The sequence below is a fragment of the Glossina fuscipes genome, unplaced genomic scaffold, assembly GCF_014805625.2.
Source record: "Glossina fuscipes isolate IAEA_lab_2018 unplaced genomic scaffold, Yale_Gfus_2 1, whole genome shotgun sequence".
NCBI classification, from domain to species: Eukaryota; Metazoa; Arthropoda; class Insecta; order Diptera; family Glossinidae; genus Glossina; species Glossina fuscipes.
Genome location: NW_023998415.1, coordinates 25,341,618 through 25,368,636, shown reverse-complemented (window position 1 = coordinate 25,368,636; position 27,019 = coordinate 25,341,618). Strand labels below are relative to the sequence as shown.

General features: G+C 34.2%; 1 protein-coding gene across 10 annotated transcripts in view; it reads right to left on the bottom strand.

Annotated features, from left to right (window-relative positions):
• The window catches only part of LOC119631442 (cyclin-dependent kinase 14), a 262,242-nt gene that overhangs the window by 25,840 nt on the left and 209,383 nt on the right, over positions 1–27,019 (bottom strand). For 8 of the 10 annotated variants that reach the window (XM_038023638.1, XM_038023640.1, XM_038023639.1 and 5 more), the window contains 3 exons: positions 25,683–25,715; positions 11,395–11,600; positions 9,142–9,233 (listed from right to left, as the gene is read on the bottom strand). In XM_038023638.1, the coding sequence (XP_037879566.1) occupies positions 9,142–9,233; positions 11,395–11,600; positions 25,683–25,715 (331 nt within the window). The remainder of the gene's footprint in view (positions 1–9,141; positions 9,234–11,394; positions 11,601–25,682; positions 25,716–27,019) is intronic. The other 2 variants (XM_038023645.1, XM_038023643.1) reach the window with 1 other exon arrangement.

Genomic DNA, 27,019 nt, shown 5'->3' with positions numbered 1-27,019 from the left:
CAATTGAAGCTAAACTTTACGAGTTATGCATAAAATAAGCTAAAGGTACACAAAATCCATGCATTCATTCAGTCATTCGTATATTCGTTTTGAATGCGAGGTTCCTTAAGAAAATGTTAGATATTTAGTTGAAATTTTCAAGTCAAGCATTAAAACCCAGGCACCGCAAATCCATCACTACTATCCATATTGGATTCGTTAGGGTGCTTAAATGTAAATGTAAACAGACATCGCTCAAAAATCTAATAAATTGCATATATACTCACTCGACTGACTTGATTGTTCAAGAATTCAAAAAAAAATTTATCCTTAAATTTTTTCTTAATTACTACCGTTAAGTTAAGATCGAAAGCTTGACAATTAATAAGATATCATCTAAATATAGTATATACGAAGATCCCGTCCAATTGTAAAAACGAATACGGTCTTGGCGTTTATCTTGTGAAATCGTGCCAGAGGTTGGTAATGGCTTATGCGAAAAGAGCGCCACATACGACAATGATATGTGAAAGAATTGTGCTCCAAGAGTAACGAAATTGTAGATATTGAGGCAAAGTCCTGATTGATCTTACGTAAGGTAATGTTTTGCGTGTGCATAAGATGAACAGCTCCAACTAGCCCAGATGATTGATTACACTTGCTACTGTCAGGAACGAATGCGATCAGAAGGCGCAATTAAACTAAAGAACCAACAGTCGACCGGCAAGAAAGTCGTGTTCTTCCATTTTCACAATGCCAGACTATAGACAAGCACTCGGCAAGGACTCTTGAAAAAATTGTATGACTTTGGCTTTTAAGTATTATAGACTTCACTGTATGTCCCGGCCATTTCCGGTCGCAATTATTATCGATTACTGACTCGATGCAACTCTTTTAATGACATAAAGGTGACTTCAAGAAAAAATCACTTGCGAACCGCTTGATTCAGTTTTCGCTCAGCAATCCCATTTGCTCTGTAGAGATGGTAAAAACATTTCGCCGCAAAAATAGCAACATATTATCAAGCGAAATTCAAGCGGATTATATCCGGTTTAACAAGATTCTTTATAGTATAAGGAGGAAAAAAAATTTGATTCCCTCTTTCGCACAGTTAAACACAAAACCTATAGATGAGTATTTAAAAATTAGTTCCACAGCAAATGCGAATTTCTTGGAAATGGAATCAAATCAGGAGCTGGCGTCACACTAGGCTTCCTTAAATGTGTGATGGAATGATTTGATGCCCTGTGTTGTTTCTTCCTAAGATTTCTTCAAAATAAGTAATTTCGAATCGGCACATGAACTGGTCGTTCTGCGATTCTTAATGGAAGTTGCAATGAAAATCATATGCTTTGAAATGATTGGAGTGTTTTGGACTGGCCACCAGAAATGAATCCAAGATTCTTAAGGCAATGTATGCTGTTTTTCACGAAGTACGATTTAATTCCTAGAATATTTTTTTATGAGCCATTCATTGATAGAAATAAGTTTTTCCTTGAGCGGTCATCGAGCAAAGCTATTTTTCATCGCTAAATGCTCATGCAATCCGCTATATCTGCTTGCCATCATCTATTATCGGAAGAGTACTCGAATCTCACGGTATGCGTGTATGGTAGAAGAAAAAACATTGTTTTCGGATATATATTTTTAAATTCATTCGGCAGTGAACTGCAGTAAAAATTAAGGTCATTAAGCCAATGACGTATGACTCGGCATGCGAACTTGAGTGTTAAGTGTGTCAAAGTGTTAATTCAATTTATTCTAAATCTTGTTGCAAAGTTAATGATGCTTCAAACTTGTATGAAATTACCGCACGAAAGTATTCGAAAGTTAATTCAATTTAACGGTTGCAGCTGTTCGACTTCGCGGAACAAACGAACAAAAGAATGTTGGGCAAAGACTTTTGAATAGTCAAAGTATAATGTAAACATGTGAGGATGGAAAAGTCAGGGCATAGTACCCTGCTTTTGTGGGTGTTTGCAACACCTAAGAGGTCGCTTCTTCAATCACTTAATATCAGATTTTCAATCGGTCCAGGCATGTCTATCGGTCCATCGGTCCATCTGTGTAACGTGTAATCGGTAGCAAAACTTGGAGTATTGCCTTCAAATCTGCCATCAACCCTGGTTGGTATCAGAAATAGATTAAGCCGGTTTGGTAGCATCATTTTTTAGGTCCCCTCCCAGATAATCACTTTTACAAAATATAAGCGATAAAAACCGTTATAAGCTGATCAGATCTCTTGCCAGTTAGGACGTCTTGTATGCGATATTTTATGACAAAAATTGGGTGAAGAATAAAAGGTTGTTTATATTAAATATGGAACATTACGGCCCATGTCATAAGCTCCTTTCCTCCATGTAAGCCTTTTTCCAAGTGTCTTTTAAATTCTGAAATTACGATTTTAGCAGAGTAAGCGGCTAGTAGAGCATTAGGTGACCATGTCCAAATATAATCCTTTTTAACTAGGTTTGTTTGATAAATTACTTCTATTAGTTCAGGATCTCACACTATTTCACACTAATCTTTTTCATAGTCTAAATGGCTATCAATATTTCAGGAAAAAAAGAAAAATTTTTAAATAAATAAATAAATGAAACAGTCATAGAGATTCTATGGGGAACGCCGGAAATTAAAAAAAATTTATGAAATTTTTTGAATAAACCTCGTATGCATAATGCCTAAATATATGTCTGCATGTGTAAATGCATTAATGATAGAATAGCAGAGGAGAGAGAATAGGAGAGATAGGAAAAGAAATAATAAAAAATAAAATAAAAAGTAGGTCAATGAGGGATTGTTGTATGGACGATTTAAACGTGTGTGCATGAACATAACTTCAGTACTACAGCATAAATCTAATAATCATGCTTATGCTGTTTAGTGTTTAGATGTGCATATAAAAATAAAATAACGAAAATACTTGAAAAATGAGAAGAAGTGCAAGGAGAACGCAAGAAAATGTAATCATAACATGTTATTTAATATAAGTAAACGTTAAGTTCTGCTGAAGTACATCTGCCGATGTAACATAACCGATGCATGCGTGTATCGCACACTGTGCGCCCAAGTAAGTGATATTCTGCCATCGCGTACTTCCGCAAAGGACCAATACAGACATAACAAAGCATTCACATTTCGCATTTTGACACATGCATAAATTATTAGCAAATGTCAAGCATTTTATAATGAGCAGGAGACTCTGTTCTCGTTTCCTTAGAAAAAATTCCATCTTTTCTTAACCACCACCACCACCATCATCATTATCATCAGCCCTGGCAAAGAGCAGTAGATTTAATTCGTCAATTCCCTTGTGACCGGATGGAATATTTCGTTTGCTATATAATATATATATATATATATATTCTGGATCCATGTAAAATGTTAAGACAAGTTAACTATGCCATGTTCGCCGCTCGCTCTACCATCTGGCAGATGTGAACGAGAATATAATATAAAAATAATCTGAGAATTTGATTCCGGTCCAGCTGACGGCACACCTTTTCCACGTGAAAAAAAAACTAAACAAGTAAGTAAGTTAGGTAGATAGATCCTTTTCAGATCGCATCAAAGTCACGTAAGGAAATACGAAATTGTTTGCATCCGGGTAAAAATTCATTTGCACAGCCGGAGAATACACATAGGTGAGGTTTTAGTTTAGTCTGTTTTCACAACCGATTGATAAATGACGAAATCGTTTAAAAATCTTTAGCCGATCAAAGAAATATAGACTTTGTGCACAGGGAACAAAACACGTTACGAATGAAAGCATGAATTTATTATATCCCTTCATATTGTCCGGCATAAAAAGATGCCTCTTCCTTCCTTTCTTATCCGAAATTCCACTCAGAGGCTCGCTCACAGGCCCCATATTCTTTGCATATTTGCATGCTTCTACACAATATAAGTAAGATACGAAAGTGAATGAATTTCAAAGGTGTTCGTTATCAAATTTTCTTTATGTTTTTCAAATACTTTCATAAATGGGATTCGAAATCTGAAAAGCGACTATTAGCCCAATGAACCCGCAATACCATGACTATTTCAACTAAAACATTAAATCCTCGACAAAAAAAAAAAAGGAGAAGAAAATCCTTTGTTGGTAAATAATATTTGAATCAATCATCATTACAAACTTTTAGTTTTGCGGCAAAAGGATTGAAAACTTTCCAATCGCTCTCAGTCTCATATTCGTTGTTCATTCAATAGGTGTGCAGGTGAAGTTACACTAACGTATTATTTGCTTTTACTCTATTATTTGTTTATATTCTACCACCCACCACTTGTAGTGCAAAGGCGTATTACGTGTGTGCGGAAATTTACTACATCAACGTGTTTCGACCCAAGAATGGATGCTATTGAAAATGGTTCGGTTTGGAGTACGTTCTTTTCGATCACTTCCCATAGACTGCCTCATTTTGAAACACCGTTATGTCAATAAGTGCATCAAGCCAAGTTGAATGGTGGGCCGTGGTCCATCATAGCGTTTTAGTGGATTAAAGAAGTTGGAAATCAACAGGTTGCATATTCCCGGAGTGTCTAATTTCATGAAGCACTGCACTTGGGGAAAGGAAAAGCTGATGATCTGTGTGGTGGCGTCCTTAAAAAGTTGTATTTTTACAGGTTCTTGCACGAATCCAACCTTGTGGAGAATGAATTGCATCCCAGTTAAATTCGAAATCCAATGATTTCTAGAAAGTGTTTATATTACTTCCGCATTTACACGAAAACGTATTCACGAAATTCTTATGCAATATGAATAGATAAAGAAACTAATTTAAGGAATGGCTTCAATGAGTCATATGGGGGATGGGATCGGACGATCAAAGTCGATTTAAGTAAACAGCTTTTAGTTGCATCAAGCAAAAGGCGATCAGAGATGAATTTGCATGAATAATGAACTTGACATACTGTAATGGTCGCGATGAAATATATTTAATGGGCGTAAAAGTGCTTTCCTTATCTTGTCACTGGTGAAAAGAATTACATTTACTTGCTTATGAAATTGTTCTCCAAAGGGATTCGCAAAATTTGTGAAGCCATTAATTTGTAAAATGTAGGATGCAGCGGCCGATGTTTTCTACACCATCAAAACTCAATATTCGGAGTAGAATTTAGATAAAAAAGTTTGCTGATGGCAATGCTAAATAGCTACCAGTTAACGCAAACATATAAATATTGGATTTCTTTTTTTCGTTTTTAATAAGCGACGGAATGCAGCAAAGCCGATTGCGGTTGAGCTTTTAGTTGCGTAAATTTATGCTAGACTTGCGATCGATCTCTGCTCGGGTTTGTCAAATATTTAAAAATTTCTCTTTTAAGATTTTTCTATTGATTTATGGGAAGTCAGATCACTATTCGTTCGAGTTAATTAAAAAATCACAGTCATATTCGGTCGTTGTCACCTGTCATTGGTCGTACGAACTTGTGACCAAGTTTGCTTACTATCGTTTATGTGACCTCGTATCAAATTTAGTATTCCGGAAAGGTAATCAAATATTGACTGTATGACAAAACGGGATGGCCAACTTATGAAAGTCACAAAGTTTGGACCTGCAATTAATTTGAAAACATACTTTAAAAGTTCTTCAATCTGATGATTGATTCAGTAGAATCACATAATTGTCACATACACTCATCCGATATTATTCGTGCCTCAAAATGTATAATACTGCGAAAAACTAAATCCAAATTGACAAATGAAAAAAAAAAAAAATTATAGGAGGTATCTTTGCTTCGATATTTTGATATTTTTCTCTTAAATTTTACTTATATTCTTTAAACTTTTCTTTTGAACTCTTGTGTACTGAATTGAAAAACTGCTATGTGACCAGCTGAACAGATAATCACAAATTTGAAATTCGTTGGGATGGTATGTCAGAATACCAAGAAGTCACAATGTCAATTGAAAGTCTTGGTGATGATCTTAAGAATAGCAGAGAGAGAGAGAGAGTGAGAGAGAGAGACTGAGTGGGGTCGGAGGTGTAGAGAGAGTGATGGATAAAATATGTAAATGCACATGAGCACATCGAATCAAAATTTCACGTTGCTTATATTCTCTTTAAGCTTTATATCCTCTTTGATATTCGTTTTTTAGTGACTCTAGTCTTTCTTTAATGTACACCTGAGAAAGAGAGGGAGTAAAGTGGGGGGAGAGGGGCGAGAAATATAGAGTGAGAGAATGAGAGAGAGTGAGAAAGAAAGAAAGAAAGAAAGAAAGAAAGAAAGAAAGAGAGAGAGAGAGAGAGAGAGAGAGAGAGAGAGAGAGAGAGAGACATAAATGCACATGAGCATATCGAATCAAAATTTCACTTCAATCAAACGCTTATATTCTCTTTAAGCTTTATATCCTCTTTGAAATTCGCTTTTCAGTGACTGCATTCTTTCTTTAATACGCACCTGACGTTAGTCATTTATTCCAAAAGTTGAATAAATGCGGTTGAACGGTTTTAATCTCTCTGTTACTTTAAGTTATTTTAAGGCAAAAATATATTTACGTATTAAAGAGCAACTGAAAAGTTCGCGGACAGAAAGTCAATATATGAATTGTGAAGTGTTTTGTTAAGAAAGGCCGGATAAATTGCTTCATAAAGATACTGTTCATGATAAAATATCTCGATAGCTCTAAGGAATTTACGCACCACCAATTCCCACATTTTTCACTTTCTACTGCTTACGAATTCTAAAAGTATTTCTTTGTTGCGAGGTACTTGTGAGCTAATCACGTCTACAATTGTGTATGTTTGATCGGTTCCACGGGTAATGGGTAGGCGAACGATTCATTGCCACCAGTCAGTGTTACATATTGAAGTGATGTGGCCATCTCCGTTTCTCTATAAAGATTGAGTCAATATTTCGATTAAATCCGTTAAAAAAGGGTGGAGTGTACGTTCCTCATTTATTTCTACTAGGATAAGCTTGTGCTCGATTCACTGCTTTGACCCATCATAAAATTTTTCGATCATTTGAGTTTTCTTAATGCCAAACTTTCCTAATGACAACGTTTTTATATTTTAAGCACGTAACAAATAAAAGCGAATGAAGTTTTGCTCTATTTGTGTTTTGTTTTTCGTTTTCCGTTTTCCGTTTCCTTTTTTCTATTTGAACAGTAAGTCAATAGTGTTTTATGTGAATGAGAATTAGAATGAAAAGTCGTTACGGGATTAATTATTATCGATGCACAATATATTGTATAAATGGGCGGAGTGAGATTTACTTCATAGCCTCAATATAACAATGCGCACAAAGCGAAAAGTATTACAATGCAATGCAACGTTTCATTACAACTTAAGAATGCAAATCGTATTAATGAAACAAATATACATCATCTTGGATATTGGATGCTATTCACAATTAGCAGAGAGCAACTAAATAGAGAAATTTACATTCGGTTAGAAAATTTCTTCGAGAAATTTGAAATGTTTTCTTAAGAAAGAGCAAAAATATGTAAAGACATTTCTACTCAGAATGGGACAAACCATGAATATTCACCACTTCAGGTATATGGAAAAATTACTGGATTTACTTTTCTTTCTCTGTTCTGTACGTACATGTACAATATGTCAATTATTTGATGGATGTATGTGTACATTTTTATAGAAAATTTTCAAATGGCGTTGGTGAATCTTTAAAGAATCCTTTTTCTATGGCAAGAGGAAATGTCAAGTTAACTGCATTTATATATGGAATCTAATGCAGTCATGTATATGGAATTTATTATAAAGTCAACGACAAACGTAATGCACTCTTACCTCAAGGCTATGAAAGCAATTGATCAATGTGGTAAACACTAATGTAAAATTGGAAGGAAGAGGGTATGTAAAATGATAGGAGGACACAAGGATAAACAAGAAGCAAAAGAGCAGAAATGGCGGAGGACGAAAAAATAATATAGAAAGGTAAATGAAGGAAGAACAAGAGTAAGTAAGATGATAATTGCATTCGATTCTGGTTGAATCTTTTGTGCTAACCACGCAACATAAATAACATTTCGATACTGAGTAATGTTGGGAAGGCGTGGCGAGCATTTTGCACTCGCGTAGCTGCTGCTGTTTTGCATTGTATCTCTCGCAAATTATGGATAACGAGAAAAACGATTTTTTTTTGATTTGTTCTCAGTTTGCGTTGCGATCAATTCGTGCATTTACGACAATTTCGATCGTTTTCAATACTAACCTACATGAAGGAACTTCTAATGCGCTTGCCTAATTTGAAGTCGATATTTTCATTTGTATGACCAGGACAATTTTTCGCCAAACGTTACATTGATGGACACGCGAAGTGTTGACATAGACTCAGACACGGATACTGATCAAAAATGCATACATACTTTATATCATCTTTGAAGCTCTAAGTCTTTCCAACACTGACTAATGAAAGCTTGTTAGGACATTTTAAGAATATGAATCTACCACCTATCAGTTTTAATGAAGGAGAAAAAAGGCGAAGGGGAGTTTGCTGCGACTAATCTCCCGTGGAGTTTTATTTTGAGAATTTCATGAATCCAATAGCATTCAGGGATTTGATAAAACAATTCTATCTTCCAGTATTATATTTAGCACGAGAAGTTCAAGGAGTAAAGAAGAAAGTTTAAAGAAAACTGCATTTTTTTGTTTCATGTGACCAACCATCCTTGAGGTGTGGTTAGTAAGGCAGTGTGAAAGTCGTATTTATTTATACTTTCTCGTAATTTCGTGGTCATATGATGGCATTATCACTTAGGACACGACAGACGTGTTAGCGTATAATAACGATAACGGTAAGCATTTATCATGTGGCATGGCAAACGGGTAGAAATTTTATTGTTATTATTAAGCCAGGCAATATCATTAGGTGAGTGCCTAGTCTGAGTTTGTAGCTCAAGTTGAAGGCAAGGCAAAAAGTTAATGTTACTAATGAAATATTCATAAATTTACAAACAAACAAATTATTGAGTAAAGCCCATTAGGTCATTGATGTATAATGTGCTACATTATGATGGCACTGCCGTCAAATAATGCATGTCGCGTGTATATCATCAATCAAATTTCTGTCAAAGTAACCTTAGATTTTATTTACATTCTATGATTTATATTTGTTTCTTTTTCTTTTTTTTATATTCATATTAAATACAAGTATTCAATCCTTTACGAATATATTTCAGTTTTCTTTTCTTGTACTTACTTGCTAAAACCTCTATAGACTGTGGCGTACGAGCCTTCCCCTAAAGGCTCTAACTTAACGTAGGCATCTTGTTTTCCAAACGGTGAGTCTCCCTGCAAATAACACAATATATACGAAATTAACTTAAATAGACATAAAATCTATTAACTAAAAGTATGCTTTGTTTTTTTTATTTTTCATTTTTTTCTTTAATTAAACAATAAATGAACAGAGTGTAGTATAGTGTTTTTAAAGTTGACAAAAGAGAAGAAAGTGTGGAGAACAAAAACTGAGACCGGTTTCTGGTTCGCGATAACTGTGGATTGTGAACTCACTGCGCTGAGTAACGAGTACAGAGTTCACAAATGTCGAAAAAGTATGCATCTTTCTTAAGGTAAGGCTGCTGTTGAGTAAAACATTCAAATTACGATCGAGTTTACGCGATATCGAGAACTATACAGCGGCATCTAAACAGGGACAAAAGTTATCGACGATGAAGCTACGGCTATCTATCGCTTTCATGAAGTCATGTGCAAATAAATAAAGAATTTCTTAGCACAATTTAGTGATTGAACTAACAATCTATGATCATTTGAAAAAACTTCGATTTGAGCCTTGACTAAACTAAACTCCACCTATCTGTGTGTTATGTATAGCAATATTGTACACAATCGCATTGGGCAGAACAAGCAGTTTATCCCTATTCCTAGCCCTTCCTTTTAGAAATGAGAAACGGTAATCAAGCGAAATTTCGCAGCACCCGAAGATCTATGGATATATGGCAGAAAGTGTAGGACACAGAATCCCGCAGTGGCACATGTATAAATGCCTTGAAAGCTTTTAAGACATATATTCACGCTGAGCGGCTAAATGCTAAATACAAAATATCATTTTGAATTTTATTTGTGGAGTTAGCGCCAGTGACGGGATTCTGATTTACGGGAATATCGGACGATACCGGGGAAAGTGTTGACGACGAATGTGCCAGGAATAAATTTTTAGTTTTTCTTAAATGCGTCTTTGGTAGTTACTTCGGCAACTTCACCACCTTGTGCTTGTAGAGGATGATTGCATATTTTTTTCCTTGCCCTTCACCGATTATTTCAGTCTATTCAGCCTATAAAATGACTTGAATGGCTATTTAACAACATCTAACGTCGGGTTGTAATCGTATCGTGTGATGTCAATTGGCATACGAAAAGTCAACAGACGATACGATACTACGGTACATACTCCCGAACCGGCAAACGCAGTTAGTTGAAAGCATTTCAATGGCACACTTAACTACGGCCAAGAATTTATGTTTGCGTTACGGTTGTAATAGATAGAGAAGATTTATTTTATGAAAATACTTAAATAAGATTTCTTCTTTTTTTTTTTTATTATTATTTTTAATGATAGCGATAAAAAATTTTTTTTTTTTTTTACATTTTTTTTACATTTTTTTTCTCTCTAATTGCACTTAACGTTTGAAAAAAGGACATATTTTTTTTATTTGTTTTTTTTTTTTTGGTTAATTTTATTTTATTGCTGCCATGGCAAGTTCTTAAAAAAAACTCTGATTTAAACTACCGCACAATGACAACGAGAGTGTTATTTATGATACTCAAACTCCAGAGAAACTAAGTTATGTGTACTTAAAGCTGCAAAGAAATAAAACTAAAAGCAAAAAACTTATCCTCGCTTTGAGCCGAATTTTTGATGCTCGTCACCTAAAGGCGGTACGTATATAAAAACTATAAGATCCTTTTTTAGTTGCGGGCGTATCATCCGCTTTTTACACAATTTTTTTATTTCGAAACTATTTGTAATCAGCTGCAGGCCAACATTCGCTATCGGGTGTATTGCTTGCAGGTTTTTCCATATATCACTGACTGTATACACTTTGGGGAGAATAATGCCCCTTTTCAAACTTGATTTGCGGCCATCAACTGGCAATGTAGGTAAACTCAGATAGCTGAATTTTTGACGATCATCAATTGTCCAGTAACTAGCAACAGGCGCAAGAATGGACGCACATAGTTTAATCAATTGTTGAGAATCTTGCATTTGAATCATAGGAGATCTTTGTTGCGTCAACCCAAATGTTACAAATGGAAAAACAACTTTAGCATATTATCTTTGTTTGATGGGCATAAGAAGAAAAGAAACAACTACTACTTTAGGCCATAGATAAAAGACTTTACAAGACGATGCGTTTTGTATTAAAGAGAGGAAAAAGAGAAGCAGAAGAAGAAAATAAATAAATAAATATATAAGTAAATAAATACTTACACCAAATGCACTGAAACGTTTACGACGCGGATGCGGGTCTTGTTTATTGAGGAAAACTTCTGATTTCGGTCTGGGTGGTTTCTTTGGACGCATTATGACGCGAGTTTCCTCTCGTATATCATCATCTAATAATTTACTATCGGATGATACGGACAATTGTCGTTGGACTCGATCGTGGTGGTCGGTGCTATCTGTGCTACGCCAGTCTGTAAATGAAAAAAAGAATATCATTGAAAAAATTTCATGAAAACGAATTAAACGGCAACCGCAACAACAACAACAATAATAACATAAAGAGCAGTATCTTGAGTTTTATTTAAAGGCAAGCGGCCATAAAATCAACTGCACACTACAATTCGAGAGTGTTTACTACGTATGTGAACATGTATGTGTATGGTTATAGAGTGAAGTGAAAAATGTCATTTTAAGTCAAGAACAATAAAGATCTCTTTGTGTATGTGTGTGTGCGCGGAATGAAAGAATGAATGAAGAGATAAAGTAAAACAAATAAAAAGTAAATAAATAAATGTAAGCCTTGGTAAAATTGTTAAAAGATCATAAATTTCAAGTTAAACTTTATCTTTGTAAGAAAAATATGTTTTTTTTTTTTTTTTTTTTTTTTGTTTGCTTCTTTTCCTCTTACAAGTCTTGCATTCTTCAAATGCAAGCAAGAAAATGGGGAGTTAAGTGCAAAATGAACGAAAAACGGGCTTTTAAATGCTTTGCTGGAGATGTTCAAAAGGACTGACTGTTATGCTTGCTTTGTAAAGCATTAAAGCGCGATACCTTTTTTTGCGTTTCATGTTACTTGCTTTGCAAGGACACAAGAAAAGTTTTAAGCTTTCACTCTTATGCATCATCAACTTAAAGAAAGGAAAATCTTGAAACTTTGTATCTCATATTTCTTCTCATTAATTGTTGGCAGTTGGTTAACCTTATTATTGCTTTTTATATATGTGTGTATATACGCGAAAGACTAATGCTTGGACAAAGCGTCAAAGTCAAAGGAAGTAGAATTTTTTCTTTGTTTAAATATATTATTGTCCATGCATTAAATATATCTAATTATATGTGTGTCCCGAGCGGAAATTAAGTATGTTTCAGATATTGTTTGCAAGCGTTCAATGAGAACTCGGAACTCGCTTTTTGATTACTAAAAGTTGACCTATATCTATAGTTTTCAAATTTTATTCGAAATCGCTAGATGCCTTAATGTCGCTGGCTACATAGAGAAACACCCTATCTTAAATGAGAACTTTTTGGTAGCCTCTGATGCAGGTTCCTAAGACTTACTCGTGCAATTGTGAAACTAGTTTAGTTATCTTACATTTCTTCTTTTTCGGCGATTAATACAGACGATCTTAGTTTTGTTTACTGCAGACATTTTCCTGAGTAACACAACCAATCAATTGCTTAGTCTCATCTAAGTAACTATCTTTCGAATATTGGCAATAAACTGTAGACCGCTACATCGAGCAGTTGATAAAGTACTAACGGAAATTTAAAAAGCATTGCTACCGTAATGCGCGAAAAACTATACGTTTTTTGTTTTTGAAAGCAGAGGTGGGCTCACTTTATGTTCTACCGTGCGTGTGTTCTTCTATCGATTTGGTGCGTTTTCAACGTTTCCTTCAAATATTAAGTTGATAGCCTTATTTTTGTGACCAGGAAAACCGTTTATCGCAGACAGGTAGACAAACAGAGCCGCTTAAGTCCATTCAACATTTGATGTTGGTCATGAATTTACATAGTTTATGGGGTCACTGAAGCTTCCTTCCAGGCGTTGCAAAGCGAATATACTTTCGTGAGTATAAAAGGGGCAATAAAATGGTACGGTTTATTTCGTGAGCATTACTTGGCTGCAAGATAAAGCGAAAATCCATTCGCGGGATGTAAATAAAAAATGATATCGCATATGATACACATATCTTGATGACACAAACGATTTATCGAATTTTGCATAGAGAAAACTATTTGATAATTTTCGTATGAAATAAAATTTTGAGAAAATACAACAATTTAATCCCTGCCCACGCAGATATCGATCAGAGTGTGTCCTACTTCTTTCTTCTTTCTTGTTAACAGTAACGTCCTCTTCGCAGTCAATTCTTGAGATATAAAGTTCTGCATACAGTTTGCATTGCTTTCCGAAGCATATTTTTAGTTGCTACAAATGCAATGACTCAGTTAATTTAACATTCGTTGAAAAATGTAATAAGATTTTTCATCCAATTAAGCATTAGCCCTCGGTGCGTACGTAGGAAGTTAAGGCAAAAAAAAAAAAAAAAAAAAAAAAACTTTTTACGAAATTTTATGCAGATATATATAAAAAGACTGTGAAAACTATTCTCCATATTGGTCAAAACTTTTCAAGTTGATTTTTTTTTTATTTTTTTATTTTTTTTTATTTTCATTCATCAGATATTGAAGAGTTTATAACCAGTGTATTACAATCAACATTAATTTCATTCATTGTGCTTAAGTGCGAACACGAAAAAAAAAAAAGAAAAAAGAAAAGAAAAATGCCAAAAAGAAGAAAAAGGAGAATGAAAATTAAATTAATCCTCTCTTTTGTACATTTTTATAACCTACCACATCGGTATGGCAAGGGCTACAAATTGGTTGCAAGTGTAAAAGAGTGGAAGCATTAAAAGCAGCCGCCACTGCATTGCGAGAAAGACTGAAACAATGAAAAAGTTTCAGGATTTAACCATTTTACGAATTTACAAATAAAAAAAAAAAAAAAAAAAAAAAAAAAAAAAAAATCTTTATCTTTATTTATTTATTTAAATCTTTTTTTTTTAATCTTCCTTTGTTCATTTTCGAAAATTTTATGAAAGAAAATTTTTTGAAAATAAATTCAACATTTAAAAAGGAAAAATTCGTGCATTTAAACATATAGTTTAAACGAATAAAAAAAAAAAAAGAAAAAAAAAAATAAATAAATAAATAAAAGAAGAAAATTAAATTAATACTGAATTGAATTCTGTCGAGGTAGAGCCTTGAATTACGATAAAATATTTATTCACATTTCAACTGAATGAATGAGAAACGTTATGATCAACGTACGGCTGCATTTTTACCCCCGTCACAAGTGAAAATCAAGTTGCGTTAAATGAATGTAACAACATTCAAAAAGAAGTTGATTTAAAAAGTTTACGAAAAAAAAAAAATCAAATGCAGTGCTTTCTGCTTAACTGCATTTGCTTAACACATTTGCATCATTTTCGTGCACTCGAGAAAAAAAATATTCCCTCAAGTTCATTTTCACTTCTCTTAAGCATTTTCGTTTAATAAAACATGATGACTAAGTGTCCCTCCGTCAGATGAATGTAAAGTATTATGTGTGCGTATAATGAATGTTTGTCATCAAGTTCAACGGGGCGGTAAAAGAAGGCCGGGATAAAAGAAAACTTGTCGATAAAATTCATCTTTTCTTCGTCAGAGGCGAACTGAGAGTACTGAGGATTCTTTAGCTTTGTAAATGCTTGCCGGGTATCAGTTAAACGGAAGCTATCGTCGTTTCATGCAAAGTTCTAACTGTGGTAGAAGAAAGAGAAGCAATGAAGCATAAAAAAATCTGAATATGTATTGCGAACTTTATGAAACCCTTCATTTGCTGGATGCTTGGTGCTTGATGCTTGGTGCCTACTATCTGCTGTATGCATATAGTCGTATATGCTGCTAACCTTTACAATTTAACTTCCTTTTTATTATTCATTTTTGTTTTCTTCTCCCTAAAAAAGTAAATAATTGAGATGACCTGCAAAAAACATGCATTTGCTAAAACCACACAAGAACAGTTAAAACACATTAGTCAACAGTTGAGACCGTTGCGCACCCTCTCACCTCATATATGTTATGGGGACTGAACAGACATATGACTCTCGTTTTAAATGGCATGGGTATGCTTATGAAAGTATGTGTGCACCACTTCTGGGTTACCTAGTAACCTAAAGACATTTACCTACACTTGGCTTTTGCAAATTGTATATATTTTCATTTCGTATACTATATGCTGTTTTTATTTTTAATTTTTTATTTTTATTTTTATATATATATATATATATATTTCAGTAGGGATATTTTTGTAGATATGTGCAAAAAGTATGAAAAGAAGAGCATGAACAGTGTTTACGATGTTAAAAAAAAAAAAAAAAAAAAACAAAAAAAACAGGCAAACAAACTGTACAGTTATAATGAACATGACTTTAACGAGATATTCCGAAACATAATTATTTTAAAACAGGTGCCGGCAAGAAGTGATATAAGTTGCTTTGACAAATCCCATTATTTTTTTGCAAAATTTGTTTTTACTTTTTCTCAAGAGAATTTCATTTTTATATTATTTGTTTATTCTCCATTTTTTTCAGCACATCCTCCCATTAAAGATATGTTTTAAAAACTATACTTTGTTGCATTTTCGCTCGCAATAGATCAGAAGCCCAGCGTAAATAAATGAATAAAAGTTTTACCCACAACAAAAACCTCGTCCCGTATATACAATCAGAAAATTTGACAATTGCAACAACTGAACACCGTGGCAACTGCTAGTGCAAAAAATAAAAAAATAAAAATATGTAACAAGTTTTCCTTTTAATGTTAGCGAACACCAAAAACGAGTAACGGAACTTCTAATGAATTAATTAGAATAGTTTTTATTTTTGTTTTTTCAAACCCAGAAGCTTTCTTTTATGCAAAATCAAAGAAACTTCACCCCACCCCCTGTATAAGTAACAGGGGAACGGTCAGAAAAACGCGAGGAAAGAGAAACAGATAACCAAATGACGGCCGCAGCTTAGTCCTGACCTGTCTGACCTATTGGTAAGTGGCACTCGCTATAGGTGCGATGCTCTACTGGACTGACATTTGCACTCGCTGAATTTAGTAGTCCCGATTCTCAGCTACTCGACTACTCACGCGCAGAGTAATCATAAGAGCATGCACTGGCATTGCTTCCTATGTTGATAGCTGTGTCTCGATCCGTGCATGTATTTCCTTTAGACTGGGCATCAGGCTATCTACTCATTTTTTTATTTATACACTTATGCATTTTTATATTTTAGGGAAAACTTCTTGGAGATTAACATTTCTGTTATGCTGGGTGCTCTCATTATCTCTCATTATCAACCCGATTACGTTGTAATCCCAAGTAAGATAAGCGAAAGGCACTGTACTGTCTGTTATACATGTCCTCCGTGTGTCAGAAAGTCGCGACGATCAGACGTAATTTATTGCTGCTTCTTTTGAAGTACACCGCAATAACCGCTTTGCGGAATATATCCACCTGTTTGCTCAATCTCCGCTCAACAATAATTTTAAAACAACAGAGAGCTCTTTTTCAGTCAGTCCGTCCTATTTGTCTTTTTCAGTTACGCATATTTACTTAACTAGTGACGGAGTATACTTTGAATAAACTATTTTTTAGCATTATTTGCAGTAATAACTTTGCTGCACCCAGAACGGCTACAAGTGATGACGGGTTATGTTTCTTCTTCTTCTTCAGCCGTTCGATACTATTCTCAGCATGTATAGGATTTGAAATGTTTCTAATTTATGCAGCAGAGCCTTGCTTTGCATTATTGCGCTATGATCAAATAATGGATGCGGTGTGTAAAGTATTTGAATGCGTTGTTGCTCTACATAAGCTCTGCTCTCTGCTCCAGAATACCTACTTTGGGCCATTGCAAGTTAAAGTTGCTTTATCATGCCATATGAAATTTTAATCCACCGCGTACACGTTCTCAGGACGCTATTTTAGTGATCTTGTAAAAAAATTCAAACGAAAGGAATGAAAGCGATTTCGGTAGCGTTGTTTTGCGTTGCGTAAAATCGCGTCCAGAGCTCCAAGCGAACGTGTACTGCTGTGTGGAGAATTGTATGTTTGAAATCTTGAAAATTTCGCCACGCCCTCTATCATAGGCGGCTGTTTAAGGAATCATTTACGTAAGTTAATAAAAGAAGAAAATTGTGTTCTTAGAATATTAACGATGCTGTTCGTGCCCGTCGTGCTTCTGATATGCAAATTTTAAATCATGAGGGCCGCCCATAGAAGATGATCAGCTAAAATGATTTCTTCGGATGCTATTATAGCTGCCTAGCCGATGTCAATAAATGTATTTGAATCTGTAGATGTAGTTGTATTTATTCCATTATTCGTATCTGTATTACGTTGTCTGTATTCTTCTTTGGTTTTCTTTTTTTTTTTTTCCTTTTTATGGTAATAAAAGGCATTCATACGTACGTTACTTCATGTGTATAAACTTCTTGTTTAATTTTTATTTGTACATATTTCATATAGTTACTTAACATTAGTCTAGACTTTAAAAAAACAAAATTATCATCCATACGAGAAAACGAATGCATCCAAGATTGGAAAGGAACAAATATATATGTAATGTCACAGAAACCTAGTAACACGCACAATTGGTGGAATAAAAATTAGAGCATAATTACTGTTTGCTTTACTTTATTTCTCTGTTTTCTCTTTTGTTCTGCTAAAATACGGTATACATACGTACCCGTACGTACGGAAGCCATGCTTATAATGTGCTAATGTAGCTATTGTTATTACCAGTATGCCCAAGTTGATATTCAGATTTGAACGACGACAACAACAATAATGAATGGCAACAATTGTTCTCTGTTAAGGGGATTCAACTGCAAACAAATATATATATATATATATATATATATATATATATATATAAATATACGGTATCATTAACATAAAATCCCTTAAGAAATTCTTTTCAACCATTTTACAATCAAATATTTTTTATTTTATATGGAGTGCCTACATCACTTGCGGTATAGATAGAGTATATTAGGTTTGTGCGGATCGAGAAGCGCTTAAGACAGTACCACCTATTATCTTACCGACGAGTACAGAATTGATTTCTGAATGGATTTAAGCCGGTCTGTCAGCGTGTCTGTCTGTTGTCTGTTCATGTATATTTTTGGAAAAATTTTGGCGGTACATTGGCTTGCTTTGACACTAGGACGAGCTCTCCCTATTACCACTTCCCATTCGCCATATGAAAGGAGATAACAAACTCCAAAAGTTTCCCACAAAACTCGCTGAATAATAAAAGTTTGACATTACGAAGATTGAGTCTTTATAGGGTCAATTGGTTTAGCTTTCAATATTTTATGAAAAAAATTAGTTCATAATAGTAAATTGACAAAGAAATCAACTTTCCCGACTTTTGATCGACGTACGTCTATTTTTCGAATATCACCGCATATAAAGCTTCTCAGAATATGTAAACTCTTATAGGCGAAAAGAGCCAATAAGGCTATCTATAATGATTTGATTTTTAATATTTGATGATAGCATAGTAGCAATTTGGTAAAAAAAAATTAACGGATCTGTGTGATGGATCACATAGATCTGTTTTTTAGATCCTAACATATGTAGGAGTTATCACGAAGACCAAGCCTAGGATGGAAACTGAAAAATAATAACATATTTAGGCAGGAATATTAGAAGTTCTTGCAGGCAAGCTGTTATGGAGAATGGGCCAAATCGGTCGAAGGATACACCCACAGTACCATGTAAAGTGAGAAAATCTTTGTTTTTTAAAAGGAGTAGAAAAGCTCCTCATTCGCTCATTACTCATAAACTAGAGCAGATAAATATACGAGAGTTGGAACGTGTGGTCTATCGACGATGCTGCAGTACTTGTTCAAAAATGGAAAAATCGACAACGCTTGCCCAATATTATGGTATATCAAAACTTAAATTTTCTTTAGCTTCACAACCCAAACACGAAGTTGATAAATTTCTGATCACTTTCGAATACGTAATGCACCAAAGCATGTCCGCCTGTTTGTCTGTCCATGTGTCCGTCAGCCCAACTGTGCAGTATCTGTGGTAAGTACTTTCCCGCGTACTAATTCACAAAAGAATATCCTTCCTTCCGGTTTTTTTAAGGATCCCACCGATGATGAGTACAAAAGTTTCGGTCACGATCCAATATAATTTTCTTACTTGTTTATTTTGTGTTTTCTGTTTTTTTTTTTTTTTTTCACAGGTATAAAAATAATTGTTATTACATACGATCGTTTGAAATGTGTTTCTTCTTTTTTCTTTTAAAACTGATCATCGAAAGGTGTGTGTAGGCAGTCAGTTTATCATTATCTTTTTAATACTTAAAAATTGGGAAATTGTAAACAACGGCTGAATCCTTTGTACATTTATTCATACTTTCCGATAATCCCTTGCACGCAATTATGGGCTTCAACAATAAGGCAGAATTTTGACTGTGTATTCAAGTTGTCGAAGTGTGAGTGTGAGATCCATTTTAACTTTATATATTACCTTCAGTCATAAATAATTATTGTGTAGCATTAATACCCGACGACTTGCCCTCCCTTATCTCTAGGTAGCGGCAATTTCTAGGTGGGTGCATATGATGCCTTCAATCTTCTTGCGATATTATTTCACTTGAATTTTGCCTTTACGAGAGGGCAAGGACTTGAAAACGAACAAGACATATTTCTATCTACTTTATCGGTTAGCCTTAGCATTATTGGTGGGTTTAAATTCATGAAGCATCACATGACGATTATGCACTTTTCCACTTCGATTTGGAGAGATTACGAACAACAGTTTAATACAAGGCGTATCACACTAAATAACTGTCAAAGAACCAAACGAATCCTTCCTAGCCTTGCTTAGTGCAAACGAAGTTTTAATTTGTTCCAGTGACTTGTAGAGGAAAGACACGAACATAACTTCTGCTTTCCTGCATAGGAACTCATTTGTGACCTGACCTGTAGTAGTACAGCCTCGCAGCCTCATACTCTAACGTCTACGTTTCCTATTTAGCAAGAAAATTACTCGAGCTTAGTTGACGGATGGACGGATAAACCAAGATGATAGTTCTCTTCTGGTATTTTCCCATTTCTGATTTATTTTCTTGTATTTATTTTACCATAGATTTGCGACACCAAAATTCCGCATATACGTGTTTGATCGTATAACTAAATCGCGGCATTATAAAACTTTTACTTTTTCTACGATTCTTCTACAGTTGACTGCTTTTTCTTTTTTAAACAAAAAGACTGCAAATGTTATTTTCCATTATTGTCATTTAGTTATATGTATGCTGCGCGCGGATTTGCATAAGAAATCTATATGCACTTAGGTATGTACACAAATATGAATAAATGCATTTGTGTTTCAATACGTTTTTATATCGCTTTCATATTACTTTGCTGGGATCGTTTAAAATTTGAAAGAAACCACAAGTGATAAGAGTGTGCCAGATTTAAGAGCAGCATTGCATTTCCATTATCAAGAAACTAAAACATTTTCGATGCACAGCTTCCGCTGCGGGAATGCTGACGTTGAGTAGTCTTTTGTCAGTCCATTCTGGCCTGAAATATGAGAAATGTTCATGAGTATCCTAGCAATGGAAAGCAAAAACTTATTTGCGTTTTTAGATACTTTTGCATTTCTGTTGCAATTTTTTTTTTTTTTTTTAAATATGACCCTTTAGGTTTTGTTAACACGTCAGGGTAAAAGAAAAACCATTAGGCTTGCGTACAACAATCAATGGCAAGAAACAGTTGTTTCGAATGAATCAAGTTTTCCTGCAAACTCAGGAATCGTTATGTGTCGATCAACTTCAATCATAACCCTTAGTTGGCCGTCATTAATTAGTATCAGGCCTACCAGAACGCGGTAAGAACGAAGTGCGTTCTGCTACAGCGTTACACACATATTTCTCTATATGCTTCTGTAGCTGTTTTACCTTTTTTTGGAATAAAGAAGTACAGTATCTCTGTCTTACATGCTCACTGTGATCTTCCTTTTCAAAAATTACATGTCACTGATATAACACAACTGATCACATTGGAAGTTTGCTACGAAATAGACATAAGTCTGCTTTACATAACTAGATACACCCTAATTAACCCTAATTATGTTTGTTACTTTAACTGGAAAAAAGTTCCGGACTACCTAACATATTTATAAAGGTCAGCTTACCCTACCCTACATCACCTGTGGTAAGGCTATATCAAGTTTGCGCGGAATGACTAGCAACAAACCCATTTCCAACTATTAGCAGAATTGATAGAAGGTTTCAGAAGGGTTCGAGTAATCCTTTATATGACAACAAGAACAAACGTTTGGTGTTTTGTGATGAAAATAACTGAAGAATAGAAATTATTTACTCAACAAAAAAGTTAAGACGTGTAGACCTTACTTTGGCGCTATCTTCTGTGCAGAGGTTTTCGCAAAAGTAAGACAAGAAATTCCTGAATTGAATTTGACAAAAAACTGATCACTCCATACCTAATATTAAGCACGGCAGTGTATGTCATGGATCTTCACCTATGCAAGCAAATACATTTGTACGGATTAAATTCGTAGTCTTTTTTTATCAAACTCATAACTTTAGATTGCAGAGGCCAAAGCGGTGTGCGATACTTATGGATCAGTGTTGACTAATTTTTTTTTTTTAAATTATTTTTATAGGCCCTTGAATGGGTGGAATGGAAATGGAATGGTCAGAGAAAACTAAGCCTGCTCTTCCAAACAAAGTGTCCAATTCGAAATCGTCATTTCAATGGTTGGACAAAAGGACAAACACTCGGTTCGCTTACTGTGCATATTTCCAGGCATTATACACAATGACACTATAACAAAATTCAAGTAAATCGATGCATTTTCTTCCTATAGGAGGGTAAGTCTTAACTGCATATATATGTAACCTTAACCCCCTCACACATACCCTCTTGTGTGACACAGCGTTTTCTTACCAGAGCCTGACCTCAGATATTCTAGTGATAGACGTTTTTCAAGAAATTACTGAGCTATGATGACACGTGTCGTGTAATGCACAAAATTGTTAAGTTCCAAAACAGTAAAACGCACGAAGACTGGACAAGTCGACCTATAGATGTCAATGGGGTGTAAGTTAGTGTTTTTTAGTGTAGAATGAAAAGTCTATCTTCTACGCTTGCGAGTTTCGCACAACCAACAATGGACAACCGATCGAACCATATGCCGACAAATATTATTTTAAGATTTACATAAGACACATGAGCTGCAATGTTTAGTTATTATCGGTAGACCAGCGTAACATATTTGTGTAATTTTAAGAAAACGTTTTTTTTTTTTTTGCTTTCTTAAAATACTCTAAACGCCCACGTACGTGAAGTAGGTTTTTCCCAGGAAACCGTTGTAGCGAACAGGTTATGGTACCGTCACCTTCATAATTTCATATACGTAGATGAATAGAAAATTTGCCGAGATATCATTAACTTGACTAGTTTTCGAAGCTAAGGGATTTTAGGAATCAAAGAAAAAATATTATAAAGAATTTTTCTTTAAAAGAAAAGAAAAAGTTGTGTGAAACAAGTTATCTTTCACACATTTCTGTATATATGTGTATATTGTGCCTAATATCAAAAGAGAAAGAGAAAGAGAAGGCAAAAAAACCAAAAAAAAAAAAAAAATAAGAGGAAAAAAAGAAGCAATCGTACGTTATTGATACGATAGTTACAAGCTTTTATACACCTAAGCTCTCTATGCATTTATATATTATACACTTTAACTATATATATATATATATATATATATGTGGAGTTTAAAATGAGGATAAAGCCATGAAATTTTATAGTTTTTTGCACATCTGACACACTAGTGTGTTTCATTTTATTTGTGGGAATTTGATTACACGAAAGTGACTGAGTGAAGCATTGTTCATAAAAGAGGAAGGGCAGCGCAGGGCGTTGCTTGATAGACAAAACAACGAACAAGACGGACAGACAGATAAATTGGTTGCCTATCACTGCTGCCGTGGAAACGTACGCAAAAACTAGTTCAGCGGGGATAGCTGATATATCCAGCTGTCTGTGCAATTTAGTTGACATTTGAATATATAAAGTATATGCAGACTAAGCACGGAGAACATATTTTACCGTGAAAAATCGTTTTAAAACTATCATATCAAATACTTGTGGTGCCATACGGTACGTCTGCTCGAGTTTGCAGTAAATCAAATTGTTAAAAATGTATGAGAGTTTTGTCCTCTTTTTTCCTCTTTTTACACTAAAGCAAGCAAATGCAACCTTTTTTGCTGATTGATATTCTTGGATGTGTGAATAAATTATGGCATTTTTTTCCCTTCTCGATGTACAATTGATTTAAGTTAAATATTAAGGAAAATAAATAAATAAAAATTGTTCTTTTTTATTTATTTATTTTTATTTTTATTTTTTTTCTTTTTTCTTTTTTTTGCCTTTTTGAACCGGCTATTATAGTATATGAGTACTTTCTGGGTGATTTATTATTAGACGAATGTAAAAGAAATTAAATTCAATTCAATTTATTCTCTCAAAAAAAAAAAATAAATAAAAATTACAAAGCTTTATAGTACTTACTACATTTTTATTGACATTGGGCCAACGAATAATAATAAAAAAAAAGAACAAAACAACAAGAGTTAAACAACACCGACGAATAAATACCCTACTTATTTTTCAGAGGGCGGCGTCCAGCAAATACGGTTATATCAAATCATTATTTTGAATCGAGCTTATGTTAACAAGTTCCTCTTGTTGCCATATAAAGGTTTATTTTTCCTTTCGTGCGAGATAGTTCACAAGCTTGTCTTATTAGATCCACATTCTTCACATCGATCTAACACGCTGAAATATTATTACTCACGAGTCGAGAAATTTTTCAAATTATAAATTTTTTTTCCTGTAGCACCTATAAATGGCCTGATCTAATCCCCTTTTAGCTAGGGTTTGTTGTCGAGCCCAAACATCTCAAGAAAAGATTAAGTTGATTCAGAAACGCGGGTTCTTCTGTGTGTTATTTACATCCGGACAATTTAAACATACTACGTGGACCATAAGCAAAGGGTAGGGTATAGAAATCTTTGAAACTTCGTAAATGCGTATAAAGTCCGACTTTTAACTCGGAAGTGCCATGAACGAACCACAGAGAGACACAGTCGGCTTGAGCCGAAGCCTTTACTGCTACTACTTAACTCATTTATGTAACAAATCACTCAATAATTTCATAGGATCACATACAGATTTTTACCACTATTAAAGAGGCCATATAGATAGTACCAGCAGCTTTTAATTTCCTTGACATTCGCACCATTAGTTTACAGGTAAGAGTTGCTTTAATGGCCCTACATTTGGGAAACTCTGCATTGCGTTTGTTCATCAAAAGTTTGAACAAAAATAGCAACAGCTGTAGCTGCTTAGGCGAAACAAAGAGGAGTTTTCGATGCGCCTTATGTGACAATGGGAGTCATAACTTCAATACAAAGTCAAATTGGCAATCAGCCGGATGGATACCAAATGACGAAAGCCGGCTGTGCAGACTATGACGTCATGTAATGGTAATTGATAGATTATCTAGAAAAGCGGAGAAGGAGCAACGATGAATATTTAGAGAGAATTATGACTTACGTTTGAAAGATGAAATTGTAAAAACATTGATTGAAAAAGTGATCCGATCCGAACTACTTTCAATAGCGTTCGTCCTTGGGTCAGCACATCCCAGTATAGCAAATTTTATCAAAATATCTAGAAAGTTTGCGACCTTTAAGTCGAATACAAGTTTACGTGGATAGACATCAGATGCATAGAGGAACGGACGGATGGACGGACGGATGGATAGACAGGATATAATAAAGCTTGGGTATGTATTAAGCTGTTCTCGGTTGTGCATATGTTCGCACACAATTTAATAGCTAGTATAGGGTATCAAAATTAGTAGGTTTTAGTGATGTGATAAAATTCTTGAACGTAACATGACTTGGCTTAAAGATGATAAGATAGGACTTTTCCAGACAATTCCGCTATTTTCTTGACAAATTCCGCTATTAACTCTGATTGAGAAAACGAAGACTTTATCATGTTTCCGTTGAACATTCATACGCACTACAAATACGATACTTGCCAAATTTCTATGCCCTGTGATGGTATAAAAATATATTAAAATTCTTGCATATGCATTAATAAAAAGTATGCATGTATAAATGTATGTGTGTATGTGTATTTTTATATATAACAGCGCATGCAATGTAGTTTATTTATATATATATGTGTTTATATATACATATATATATATATTTATTTTGTGGAAAATTATTTCTTGCAATCACAAAGAGCCTCTACTCAAACTTACTTATATTTACAATAGTCGATGTTTTGTCTACTTTCTAATCTCTACAGATTTTTTGTCATTATTTTTGTGTTTTTTTTTTCTAAGAAAATGTTTTCTAACAAATAAACACAAAAGTTAATACCTTTTGATTTTTCATGTTTAGCCGATTCGGGGGCTAAAAAAGAAGAGAAGAAAGAAACGAAAAAAAAAAAAAAACGAAACAAAAAAATAAAAATAATTTACATGAGCATATATAAAAGCAAATGAAAAAGCAAAAGCATTTAAAGCCACACAGCATTTATCACAAGAGTTAATTGAAAAAAATGATTTCTTTTTTATTTTTTCATACATTTACTGGATTCATTAGTTAAAGATGAGATGAATGCTTAAATGAATAAATAGGATTAATTTAATTAAAAACAAAACCAAAAAAAGAAAAATTAAGAAATAAATAAATAGGCGGAAAAGCGCAGACAAGAGATTAAATTGGGTCAGCAGGATATGTTACGCTCCTTGTTATTAGATCCAGCCATTTTCTCCGCATAAATGAATAATTTTTTATGAATACATGGCAGATAGAATTCCATAAAAAGTAAAAAGATATAATAATATAAAGGGAATTAATAAAGAGTTGTATTAATTATGCGAGCATAGAGGGCGGCCCGCAAATTTTAATGCAATTCAACTGCAATTCTTCGTAAATAAACAACAAAAACTTCTTTCTTCAAACATTATTGTCTCTCTTACTCACCGCACGACTCTCTATTCAATTCTTCATTTCGTTTGTAAGAGCCAGCAATACGGTGCAAAACAGTTCAAAACGTAAAAAGCATATATATATAACCATTGAGTCGTCAGGGATGTAATTTGCAGATAAGAGATCATAAATATTTAATGGACGTCCCACATAGACGGTATATGGTCAGCTATCAGAATCGCTTTGAATTCGTTTTCGAAATTCTCGTCATTGTATCGTAAGTCGTTGCAGTAAATCATATTTCACGAAACCGTCATTTTTTGAGTTTTATACATGATGGGTATAATAAGTGGAATTACAATACAAATAGTAGAAGCAAACAATGTCCGGAAGATATTCAAATTCCCTTAGAAAAAAGTAAGTTGCCATGTTTCCTGTACATGCAAAAGGAGCACAAATCTTATTATGTTTATATGTTTTAAAATTTCGTGAAGCGTCATGAGCATTGAGATGAATCTGTCGATTTTCTCTTTTTTCTCGTTTTTCTTCTTCTTCCTGGATCGAGTCAAAAAACATTCGGAAATTTTCCTGTAAATCGATTCATTTATAACTGGATGGTTCCATTATATAAATTGGGGTAATTAGTCAACATGATTACGGCATAATGTCAGCATACACACACACACACACACACACACACACACACACACACACACACACACGAATGGTTTGGAAATTTTTTACTTTACATTATACATTATGTATTTTTATCTCAAGTGCCG